Source organism: Scophthalmus maximus, chromosome 7 (genome assembly GCF_022379125.1).
Source record: "Scophthalmus maximus strain ysfricsl-2021 chromosome 7, ASM2237912v1, whole genome shotgun sequence".
NCBI classification, from domain to species: Eukaryota; Metazoa; Chordata; class Actinopteri; order Pleuronectiformes; family Scophthalmidae; genus Scophthalmus; species Scophthalmus maximus.
In genome coordinates this window covers 26,515,143-26,527,500 of record NC_061521.1, presented here as the reverse complement: position 1 = coordinate 26,527,500, position 12,358 = coordinate 26,515,143, and the positions used below count along the sequence as shown (strand labels likewise).

The 12,358-nt window shown below is 50.4% G+C and overlaps 2 protein-coding genes across 4 annotated transcripts in view; one reads left to right on the top strand and one right to left on the bottom strand.

The window, feature by feature from the left end:
* Positions 1 to 3,671, top strand: part of itga11b (integrin, alpha 11b) — a 30,179-nt gene extending 26,508 nt beyond the window's left edge. For all 3 annotated transcript variants that reach the window (XM_047333607.1, XM_047333608.1, XM_047333609.1), the window contains 9 exons: positions 395 to 471; positions 1,266 to 1,349; positions 1,469 to 1,571; positions 1,668 to 1,781; positions 2,122 to 2,205; positions 2,308 to 2,418; positions 2,559 to 2,654; positions 2,911 to 3,024; positions 3,146 to 3,671. In XM_047333607.1, coding sequence (XP_047189563.1) covers positions 395 to 471; positions 1,266 to 1,349; positions 1,469 to 1,571; positions 1,668 to 1,781; positions 2,122 to 2,205; positions 2,308 to 2,418; positions 2,559 to 2,654; positions 2,911 to 3,024; positions 3,146 to 3,226 — 864 coding nt within the window. In that variant the 3' untranslated portion in view covers positions 3,227 to 3,671. The remainder of the gene's footprint in view (positions 1 to 394; positions 472 to 1,265; positions 1,350 to 1,468; positions 1,572 to 1,667; positions 1,782 to 2,121; positions 2,206 to 2,307; positions 2,419 to 2,558; positions 2,655 to 2,910; positions 3,025 to 3,145) is intronic.
* Positions 3,672 to 5,477: 1,806 nt separating this feature from the next.
* On the bottom strand, positions 5,478 to 12,138 carry fem1b (fem-1 homolog b). Its single transcript, XM_035641988.2, has 2 exons — positions 11,469 to 12,138; positions 5,478 to 8,506 (listed from the first exon to the last, which is right to left on the bottom strand). Exons 1-2 carry the CDS (start codon positions 11,933 to 11,935, stop codon positions 6,868 to 6,870), a joined length of 2,106 nt encoding a protein of 701 aa, XP_035497881.2. The 5' UTR covers positions 11,936 to 12,138; the 3' UTR covers positions 5,478 to 6,867.
* Positions 12,139 to 12,358: the final 220 nt, after the last annotated feature.

Sequence of the window (12,358 nt, the reverse complement as noted above, 5' to 3'; positions counted from 1 at the left end):
TGCTCTCGATCTTGTCGTCTGTTACTCTGGTCACTTCTGAAGCTGTATGTGATACTGTACAGGATCTGTTCCAGGGAGACGATTACTCAGCGTTTAATTGAATCTCATGAACAGAAACTGTCTGTAATGAGATTTGAATCGGGGGATATAAGGAATATGTTTCCACCGACTGGAATCCTTCATTATCCTGATGACCAGCCCCTTGGCTGTGAGGCCCCTGAGGGCCCGGGCCCGGCTTCTATTGGTCCAGACCGTGGAGCGGATTATCGTCGGCCCGCTCTTAACAAGGTGTTCGGCTGCTGGCCGAGCGTCGGAGACTGAGGAGGATCCGTAGAAACCACAGAGAGGAAAAGTTCCACAGACCAACGCTCACGCTGTGTTCTCTTCCTTCCAGGTTTCCTTCCACCTGGAGTTTCAGTTCAGCCGCTCCGTCTTCCTGGATCACGTGCGGGTCGTCATGACAACCACCAGGTGAGACGGCTGAAGCGCGTAAAACTCAATTTGACTTTGACACGGAGCTGAAAATCATCTCGTTGAATCAACACCAGACAGTTGAAGAACCAACAGGTTCTTCATCATCTCGTTGAAAATCATCTCGTTGAATCAACACCAGACAGTTGAAGAACCAACAGGTTCTTCATCATCTCGTTGAAAATCATCTCGTTGAATCAACACCAGACAGTTGAAGAACCAACAGGTTCTTCATCATCTCGTTGAAAATCATCTCGTTGAATCAACACCAGACAGTTGAAGAACCAACAGGTTCTTCATCATCTCGTTGAAAATCATCTCGTTGAATCAACACCAGACAGTTGAAGAACCAACAGGTTCTTCATCATCTCGTTGAAAATCATCTCGTTGAATCAACACCAGACAGTTGAAGAACCTGTTGTTTGTGTTCACGATGCTGAGGAAGCGTTTGTGTTGGAAACAGCAGTGGGCCAAGAATTGAACCCTGAGGAACACCACGAATAAAGTGAACCGATTCTCTGTGACCACAGAGGAGCACTCAGTAGATTAGATCAGTTCCCTTAAGACCGACGCTGGTTTGTAGATGGTGCAGGAGAATAAAGTGATCGATGATCCATCAGTCACATGATGTGACGTGCTGAGAAGATTACATTCAGGATCAAGGGATCCATCGCACCAATGAGGCTCCAGGACTGAGCTGCTGCTCGTGGTCAGAAGGACCGAGGGACTCAACACTGAGCTTCTCACCAGTGTGTGTGTGTGTGTGTGTGTGTGTGTGTGTGTGTGTTAACCAGTGAGGGTGACGAGGGATTTCCAGACGACAACATCAACGACGTCTTGCTGCCTCTGAAGTATCAAACCGACCTCCTCTTCACCAGGTGAGTCAGGAAATGAAGTTGTGTCATTAGTGTCTGTTGATCACAACAATCAGACTGTTCCACGTCTTACGACACTGACGCACAGTCGACGGACTTGACTCTCCGGTTCTTCCTGGCAGAGACCCCAACCCTCCTCGTTTTGAAATCACATCCTCCTCCTCCTCCTCTTCCTCCTGGGACCCGCCGCGCGGCAGCTCACCGGCCTTCAACCTCACTTACTACGTGAGTTACACCATTCTGGCAAAAGGTCACAGATCCGTGACCGAGGTGTCGGCCGACGACCAGGAGCTCACTGTGTTTCACGACTCTGCCTCTCAGATCCAGAACCTGGGAATCTTCTCGGTGCAGGACGTCCTGTTCCGAGCCGACATCTGGGCCGTGACCGGGCAGGGCAACCGGCTGGTGGACATCAGCGACTACAGCATCGAACAGGTGACACCGTCCACCTTTCAATGAAGGCTCATCGCGTCTGTTCCAACGCTGTATCACCTGCCTGTTGTTCTCTCCTGGATCACGTCAGTTTTTCCAGCACGTGATTAATGTTGTTGATGTTGTGAAACATCTTTCGGTGCCTTAACTTCACCAAACTGCGACTAAAAACTGAATAATAACCTGATAATAAGTCATGAAGTATAAAAACGTGTCAATATCAACTTTTGAGTTGTATTTATATACAGAAAATTATATATATATATATATATATATATATGTTTTTGTGCATGTATTTATATAAAGAAAACGTGAAACCTTATCGCCTCATTGTCCTCGGCAGGTTCCAGGGTGTCACTGCACGCTGCCGCAACTCCCGACGACCAATCAGATCACAGCTGAGGACCTGACACCGCTGTCTCAGCTGGTAAGACGCGTAGGAGTTGTGTCCAGGAAACGTCCAGAGACCAGTTGGTGTTTTATTTTCATCTGTGTGTGTGTGTGTGTGTGTGTGTGTGTGTGTGTGTAGAACCACAGTAACAGTGTGAGCATGGCGGTCCAGTGTCGACTCGACCTGCCGACCTCCAGAGAGGTGAAGGTGACGCTCAGAGGACGACTGCAGCTTCCTGCTCTGCTCGCGGTGAGTCAACGTCTGCAGGACAAGAAACACACACACACACACACACACACACACACACACACACACACACACACTCATAGTCTCTGGGGAGACCTGTACCGTGTTTATTGCCATGACAACCGCCGACCCACCTGTTGCAGGTGAGCTTCAGGTCTCTGGAGTTACTGACCTCCGCCTCCATCCAGCTGCAGGCGTCCAGCCCCATGTTCCTGCAGGAGGACAGACCGGTGCGACAGGTAAACCAGCACCTCGCGTCACACAGCAGGAGATCACATGGCGCTCTGCTGCCACCTGCTGTCAGGAAACATTATCACAGGCAGTGACGCCCTGTGCAGGGGGGGGACAAAAAATGGAACTGGTCCTGTTCACTTTTTATCACGTTATTATTTTCTACATGTCATGTAGTTGCTATTTCTTCTTCATCAGATCATTTATCAGAATGAATTAAATGAATGTATTGATTTGTTAACGTTGTTGGTGTTGTGCCTGTAGATAATCCTGGAGCTGCGGAGGGACGACGACTCCCCCGTCCCCGTCTGGATCATACTGGGAAGTTCACTGGGAGGCCTGCTGCTGCTGGCCTTACTGGTGCTGGCCCTGTGGAAGGTACACACACACACACACACACACACACACACACACACACACACACAGGTACTCTCTGTGTAATCTCCTGTTATTGGTCGAGGGCCTGCTGACGTTGCGTCTCCGTGTGACTTCCTCTCAGCTCGGCTTCTTTGACAGACGGCGGCGACAGGAAGAGGAGGAGCCGCCCGTGACCAATGGGAAAGCAACAGAGGAGCTTTGATGTGCGAGTGACGTGAACCCGACACGTGGATGAAATAATCTGAAATGTCTTGATTTTTGACTACGAGTCGACGAGGACTCACCTGAACGCATCACGAGCCTCCACCTGTCACTCAGGGACCCTGATGCCCCGCCCCCCCCACAGCTCGTCACGCAGCCAGTTGCAGCCGTCGATGACTGATCAGCCAACCACCAGCAGCACCTGCCAACATGTGACCCGATCGGCCAAGTCGAGGTTATTTCAACAGTGTGATCATCTGTCTCTGTAAATTCTCTGTAAATGACGTACGGAGGCTCTGAAGGACAAAACACAGACGCAGAAACACTGAGGAAGTTTCCCTAACGTTTGTGCATTTGTGTTCGTGTGTTTTGTCCTTCAGAGCCTCCGTAGTTCACATTCAGACGTTTCTTAGAGACTTGATGATACAACAGATACTCTGATACAACAGATACTCTGATATATAAGAGATACTCTGATATAAGACATACAACAGATACAACAGATACTCTGATACAACAGATACAACAGATACAACAGATACTCTGATATATAAGAGATACTCTGATATAAGAGATACTCTGATATAAGAGATACAACAGATACAACAGATACTCTGTTATATAAGAGATACTCTGATATAAGAGATACTCTGATATAAGAGATACTCCGATACCACAGATACTCTGATATAAGAGATACAACAGATACCACAGATACTCCGATACGACAGATACTCTGATACGACAGATACTCTGATATAATACTCTGATACCACAGATACTCTGATACGACAGATACTCTGATAGGATCTGTAATCCATCACCAGCGTCTCCAGCCGTGTTCATTTGAATGTATAACTCACAAACTCCTTTTTTTCTCTCATACTAATGTCAAATGTAAAAGCATCTTATTGAAAACTTCTTGTATATTATTTTCAAATTTATATCCGATGCACTTTTGTTGTATAAAGTCGACTTGAACTCTTTGTAAATAAACCTGAGCAGATTAATAAGGATTGTGGCATTAGTGATATGATCGATTTGTTTTTCTTGTCTCACGTTCATGTAGAAATAAAACTAATGAATGTGAAAGGTCGTTTGTTCTGTCGTGCTTCAGTTGAGCGTGGTACACACAAATTCAATTTACAAACTGTTTTAATTCATCACCTTCAGACGTAGGTCTGATGAACTGTGGCCAGTTTACTGCAGAGGTCAGAGGTCAGAGGTCAGAGGGCCCACGATGGTTTTGTTGTTTAAAACGTGGTCAAATAAAATTGGATCCATTTTACACATTTAGAAATGAGACTTTAGTTTCTTCCTCAGCTGATCCTGATGGATCGTTGAGCTTCCTGTACATCTGTACAGTCGATACAATAATCCATAATCCATGAGCAAGACTTACAAACCCAACAGATTACTACTGGAACAAACCCGGAGACCTTCGCTCTGTCGTCCAGCACGTTACGTCCAGACAGAGAAACAGATTCCAGCTGAAGTCCCAACAAACTCCTCCGGCTGAGAAAAGAGAAGAAGAAGAAGATTTATCTGTTCGACGGTCGACTTCACGTCCAGTGGTCGTTTTTAAACGGACTTCGTTAGGTGGCAGGTTCACCAGGTTCTGATCCGTCCGACTCAAACACGAGCAGTCCGGTCCCCTCGAAGCTAAAGGAAGAATCCTCCTCATCTTAACATACACCTGTCAATGTTTTCATTATTTCGTTGACCTGGTTTGACCTGATAGTTTGTACTTCAACAAACGTTGCTAACTTCCTCCAGATCTGTGAGGAGTCGTCTTTGGACCAGAACCAGAACTCCTTCAGGTGTTGACTTCATACAGAAGGTAAACGAGTTCTTTGTGACTGGTGGAGTCGCCCTCTGCTGGTCGTTCCAGAGAAAACAGGCTTCAGACTATTCCACATTAACCTGACTTTCACGTCCATTCTTTAACAGTCTATAGATCATGGCCGAAAAGCAAATGCACCTGCGACTGTACATGAACTACGTAGTCACAGGGTCCGGTGAGTGAAGTCAGTGTGTGAAGTCTGTATTCTGTGTCCTGACCAGCAGAGGGCGACTATGAGAACATGACTCGACTTCTCACTTGATTTATAACGTCAGTAAACATTTTATCCATTTACAGTCAAAAAGTCGATAAAGCAGCGGATGTGTTGGAGGCGTGGCTATCCTGTGATTGACAGCTGGTAGCGTCCAATAGGAGACGACACAGGCGATTGACGACACGGACTCGGAGCTTCGGGTTGTTGGAACAAGCTTTTTTTTTTTCCTCTGCATTTTTACAGATCAAACAATTGACTGAGAAAAATAATCATCAACAGATTCATTGATCGTAACAAGAGTCATGCTTCATGCCTCAAAGACTTTTAAATCATGATGAAGCACCACAGGACCGGAGCGTTGAGGATCTGGATCCAACCACAACCACAACCGGATCTGGATCCTGAACCTGGATCCTAAAGGGTCCGATTTAAAAAGACATGATGAGAAAGCTGAAGCAGTGGCAGAACTGAGGGAACATGTGAACCATGTGACATCATCGTCCTCAATCTCACCGTTTATTTAAAAAAATTTAAAATAATAATAATAACATCATCCTGTTAGACATGATTCAAAATAAAAGCTTGTATTTGACGATCTACAGGCACCGTGTTCTGGAAAAATATGGTTCTCATATTTTTTTCATGACTGGAAACTGGACACTATACGGCCAAAAGTATGTGGACACGTGAAAATAGACTGTAAATAAAAGACGGACGACAAGTGAAGCCAAATCCTCTTTTTCGCATTATTCAAAAGATAATTCCACTTAATTTTTTCTACAACAGCATGAAAGGTGGAGACGCGGCGTCCATCTTTATTTACAGTCCACAGTGAATCCCGTCGTCCTGTGGAAACCACATAGCTTTTTTCTTAGTATAAAAAAAATGAATCGTCTAAAATGTCTGAGAATTTTTCTAAAATCATAATTCATAAACTCGAAGCAGGACGGGGACGACCTCGACCCGTCTGCGACATGATCTTAAAAAACTGAAAACATGTCACATGATTTGTGAAAAACAAGATAATCTGCACTCATGTCGTTTTAAAAGAGACATGATCATGAGACTTAAAATATTACACACACGGAATATAAAAATTCCCATTCAATAAAACCAAGAGGCTGAAAGTTTGTTTTCAGGGGGAGTCCACATACTTTGGGGCACATTAGATTTGGTTAAATTGAAACAAAATATTTTCTTCACCAACACACCCGTTAAAATAACCTGCGTTTAAAATACGACCAACTACAAATCTGGTTAGTAGAAACTCCGGCCTTCATATTAAAATAAATCATGTGACAGATGATCTGTGGGGGGCGGGCTCCTTCGTTTGTCCAATCACGTGTCACAGAGTCTCGCTGACGTGGCGTCTCCATGGAGATAAGGCAAAACCAGCAGCAGCGCCGGCACCATTGTTCCGCAGCGGCGACAAGCACGTCAGGAGCAGAACCACTGGCTGAACGCGACCGTGGCGACCCGCTATTCTTTTAATTTATAAAACAATCTTTGGGCGCCGTCCCGTCGTCCTCAGCACCGTTTGGATTCATTAGAAAAACACATTGCGTCTCTGAAGCGTCCGTCCCGCTCAGTGGAACTCCACAAACTCCTCCAGCGTCTTGGGGATCTGGTTGCGGTACGTGATCTGGTGCTGGCGGACCGCGCGCGCCGCCAGGCACTTGAGGCTCATCTTCATCTGAGTCTTCAGCAGGATCTCCGACACTCCCGTGGTGCTCTTGTCCAGCGGCGTCTTCTTCTGCTTGTTGGTGCGGTCCGTGTGGGCGCCGGCCTCAACCAGGCTGATGATGATGGCGTGCAGCGTGAGGAAGTCGCTGATGGGACGGTTGTACTGGACGATGACGTGCAGCGGCGTGTTGCCCTCGTGGTCGATGGCGTTGACCGGCGCGCCGCAGTCCAGCAGCAGCTTGGTGACCTGCGCGTTGGGGAAACTGCACACGTCGTTGGTGTGGAAGTCGTCGACCGGCGTGGTGGAGCTGATGGCGAGGTGCAGCAGCGAGGAGCCCTCGCGTGAGCGCGGGTCCAGCTGGATCAGGTCGTAGATGTGCTTGTTGATGCGAGCGCGCTCGCCGTCGTCGCTGCAGCTGGTCTTGGTGGAGATGCAGGCGAGGTACAGGAAGGTGAAGACGTTGGACTCGTAGTTGTCCAGCGCCTGTGGCAGCTCCGCCTCTGCGGCCGCCTCCACCCGGGTCATGCTGCGCTGGATCTCCAGCACGCTGCAGCACAGCACCTGCTCCACGGCGGCAGCCGTCACCTGCTCCTTCAGGTGCACCATCTGCGAGAAGACCTGGGCGAAGCGCAGCAGGTCCTTGTGCGTGTTGCGGTTTCCCTTCTGCCGCAGGCGGAGCGCGTGAAGCCACAGTTTGATGCACTGCTCAAACTCCATGTTGTCGGCGTAGACGGCGCCGCGGTAGATGATGGGGTGCGACACGTCGATGTTGTCTGAGCCCAGGATGCGCTCCCGGATCATCAGCCCCTCCATGTGCAGAGCGTCGCGGTCCACCCGGATGGCCTCCAGGTCTCGGGGCGTACGGCACTCTCTGCGCCCACCGTAGGCCTCGACGGGCGGCAGCAGCTCCTTGGCGATGACGTTCTCCGGGTCGCGGTAGCGCTCGCTCATGGCCGTGTGCAGGTACTGGTACGTCTTCTGGATGTCGTAGTTCTCCCGATCGTTGGCGAACGAGGCGCCCAGCAGCTCCAGGGCCTCGATGCGGCTGCTGGCGTCGCAGTCGGCGTGCGCCAGCAGCAGCTCCACCACGTCAGCCTTGCAGCTCTCCGCGGCGACCTTCAGCGGCGTCATGCCGTGTCCGTTCACCACCATGGCCGCCTGGCAGCGCACCAGCTCATTCACGATCTCCAGGTGTCCCGCCTCGGCCGCGAAGTGCAGGGCGGTGGCGCCGCAGTGCGCCTTGGCGTTTGGGTCGGCGGACTGCTCCAGCAGGAACTTGACCACGTCGGCGTGGCCCTTGTAGGCGGCGATCATCAGGCAGGTGTTGTTGTACTTGTTGGTGATGCTGATGTCGGCGCGGTGCTCCACCAGGTACCGCACGATGTCCAGACGCCCGTCGAAGCAGGCAGCGCGCAGCGGCGTGGAGTTGGTGATGGTGGTGTGGTTGACGTTGGCATGGTGACTCACCAGCAGGCGCACCACCTCAAAGTGTCCCGCTCCGGCGGCGCACCACAGGGCGGTCGCTCCATCTATGACGTACCTGCAAAAACAGACAGAGTTGATTTATGCACAGGTCCGTCTGTCACGCACTTTACTGGACTATTACATGTCCAACACTTTGTTAGTAGAGTATTGGGGCAACTTTGAGAAACTTTGAGAAAAAGGTCACAATTTTACAAGAATGAAGACAAATTTTCACGTACATAATATTCTCATAATATTACGACTTTAATCTCCAAGTCTCACTCTCTAATTTTTTTCCTCAACGTGGCCCTTGTGACTCTTATTTGTGAAAAACAAACTGTAACAATACATAAGAAGACGATTTGCACTTTGTCATCTTATCTGATCTTCTGACAACAGCTCCTCTTCCCCACGTTGAGAACTCAGAACACTTGACTTTATCATTTCAACACTTGAATCAGTTTCACGTCTGTGTCTTTAAACAACACCAGGTTCTTTGAGCTGAATCTTTCTTTAGTTTCGTTCTGTCCCGCCCAGGTTTTACATTTACATGCGACCGAGCCCCGATACTGAGTCACCAGCCGCTGACACTGAACTTTACTTAGACTAAGAACTAAATGTTGTATCAGGAAATATCAGGTGACAGAAGACGCGAGGACGTTAAGAGTCACTGTGACGATTCTGACGTCTGTACGACAACAAACTGTGACGACGGAAGATTTAGTTTCACATTTTAAACCTGGAGAAACTAGTGATTGGTTATATTATATAACAGTTTATGATATTTAACTTCCTGTTGTTGTAGCAGTGAAAGGTTGAGAGGTTGGACCAGCGAATATCATACCAAATAATACTAAATTAATAGATTGTTGATTCATTTTCTTACTTGCGACCCGACATGTGAGAACAATAAATTCATATTAATGTAACTTCAGCTGTTTGGTTGGAGACAGATGAAACCATAAACTAGATAAACTAGAACCCAACCGATATCAGTTGCTGATAACATCAACTAGAGCTGCAACAGTTCATCGATTACTAAATCAATCGCCAACTATTTGATTAATCTATTAATGATTTAAGTAGTTTTTATGGAGAAAAAAAATCATAATCCTCTGATTTCTGCTTCTTCCATGTGAATATCTTCTGGTTTCTTTCATTTTCTGTGACAGTAACGGAACATCTTTCGTGCAAACAAAACCCACGAAAGTTTGAGAAACACGATCAACAGTTTTCATTTCATGAACCAAAAAACTGATCGATAGAATAATCGACAGATGAATCGGTTGTGATCATAATCGTTAGTTGCGGCTCTAATATCGGCCGATGTATCGATACCGGCCCACTACCATCCACATCGGTACCGGCCCACTACCATCCACATCGGTACCGGCCCACTACCATCCACATCGGTACCGGCCCACTACCACCCACATCTGTACCGGTCCATCCACATCTGTACCGGTCCACCCACATCGGTACCGGCCCACTACCATCCACATCTGTACCGGCCCACTACCATCCACATCTGTACCGGCCCACTACCACCCACATCGGTACCGGCCCACTACCATCCACATCTGTACCGGCCCACTACCATCCACATCGGTACCGGTCCACTACCATCCACATCTGTACCGGTCCACCCACATCTGTACCGGCCCACCACCACCCACATCGGTACCGGCCCACTACCACCCACATCGGTACCGGCCCACTACCATCCACATCGGTACCGGTCCACCCACATCTGTACCGGCCCACCACCACCCACATCGGTACCGGCCCACTACCACCCACATCGGTACCGGCCCACTACCATCCACATCGGTACCGGCCCACTACCATCCACATCGGTACCGGCCCACTACCATCCACATCTGTACCGGTCCACCCACATCGGTACTGGCCCACCACCACCCACATCGGTACCGGCCCACTACCATCCACATCTGTACCGGTCCATCCACATCTGTACCGGTCCATCCACATCTGAACCGGTCCACTACCATCCACATCTGTACCGGTCCATCCACATCTGAACCGGTCCACTACCATCCACATCGGTACCGGCCCACTACCATCCACATCTGTACCGGTCCATCCACATCTGTACCGGTCCATCCACATCTGTACCGGTCCACTACCATCCACATCGGTACCGGCCCACTACCATCCACATCTGTACCGGTCCACCCACATCGGTACCGGCCCACTACCATCCACATCGGTACCGGCCCACTACCATCCACATCTGTACCGGTCCACCCACATCGGTACCGGCCCACCACCACCCACATCGGTACCGGCCCACTACCATCCACATCTGTACCGGTCCATCCACATCTGTACCGGTCCATCCACATCTGAACCGGTCCACTACCATCCACATCTGTACCGGTCCATCCACATCTGAACCGGTCCACTACCATCCACATCGGTACCGGCCCACTACCATCCACATCTGTACCGGTCCATCCACATCTGTACCGGTCCATCCACATCTGTACCGGCCCACTACCATCCACATCTGTACCGGTCCATCCACATCTGTACCGGTCCATCCACATCTGTACCGGCCCACTACCATCCACATCTGTACCGGTCCATCCACATCTGTACCGGTCCATCCACATCTGTACCGGTCCACTACCATCCACATCGGTACCGGCCCACTACCATCCACATCTGTACCGGTCCACCCACATCGGTACCGGCCCACCACCACCCACATCGGTACCGGCCCACTACCACCCACATCGGTACCGGCCCACCACCACCCACATCGGCACCGGCCCACCACCACCCACATCGGTACCGGCCCACCACCACCCACATCGGTACCGGCCCACCACCACCCACATCTGTACCGGCCCACCACCACCCACATCTGTACCGGTCCACCCACATCTGTACCGGTCCATCCACATCTGTACCGGTCCATCCACATCTGTACCGGCCCACCACCACCCACATCGGCACCGGCCCACCACCACCCACATCGCCCGTCGACGTCTCCTCCGACTCCCGGCTCTTACCCGTCGAAGCGGACCGTGCCGGTCTGCTCCGTGTCCACCCGGTAGTGGTCCAGCAGCAGCCGCACCACCTTGTCGTGTCCGTTGCGGGCCGCGATGATGAGCGGCGTGGAGCGCTGCCCGGACAGCTGCGTCACGTAGCTCAGCAGGAAGCGGGTCTCCGCCTCGCAGTGGTTGAGCAGCAGCGCGGCCAGGGTCAGGACGCGGCCCTCGCCGGCGGCCTTGTACACGTACCCGGCCAGAGACTCCATCCGCGCCCCCGCTTCGCTCGCAGCTGACGCCCGCAGTGTCTCCTCGTCGACCCGCCTCCCATTAAACTGTTCACCGCGGCCCCAGCGTCCACACGAAACGGGGCAGTGGTGCCTCGGGAGCCCGGCGGCGGCGGCGGCGGCGGGAGGAACCTCCGGCTCGGGCACCGGGACTAGCCGGTTAGCTGCTGCGCTAACGTCCGCGAGCCGCTCGCTCCTCATGTCCGGCTTGAACGCAGCTGACGCGGCGCATCGTCGCCCGACGTGACGACTCGTCCTCCGCCGGAAGTTTGTGACTGAAGACTCGAGACGAGACGAACGATTCTAATAAATCAAACACGAGCCACTTTCACCTTCTGCTAGCTAGTCAGCGACCGGAAGTTACTGCTCAATAACACGTCCGACTGGAACCTTCTGCGTCTTCAGTTCCGCTTCCGGAAGTTCCTTTTTTCTCTCATTCATTTCCTCCAATGAGAGAGAATCGCGACACCGGAAGTCCAAAATGCTTGCACGTCACGTGACTCACGTAGACTTCGGATAGTTCCCGGAAGTTCGAATCCATAATTCAGAGCGACAGAACTGCGACTTTTGGTAATTAGTCATCAATAAATGTATCAATTTACAATAAAGCAGATCGACATGTCT

Excerpts from the sequence above, each read along its gene's own strand:
- fem1b (XM_035641988.2), bottom strand. The coding sequence starts at position 11,935 with ATGAGGAGCGAGCGGCTCGCGGACGTTAGCGCAGCAGCTAACCGGCTA. Across the intron at positions 8,507-11,468 it reads GGCACGGTCCGCTTCGACGG|GTACGTCATAGATGGAGCGA; the intron begins GTAAGAGCCGGG and ends CTGTTTTTGCAG.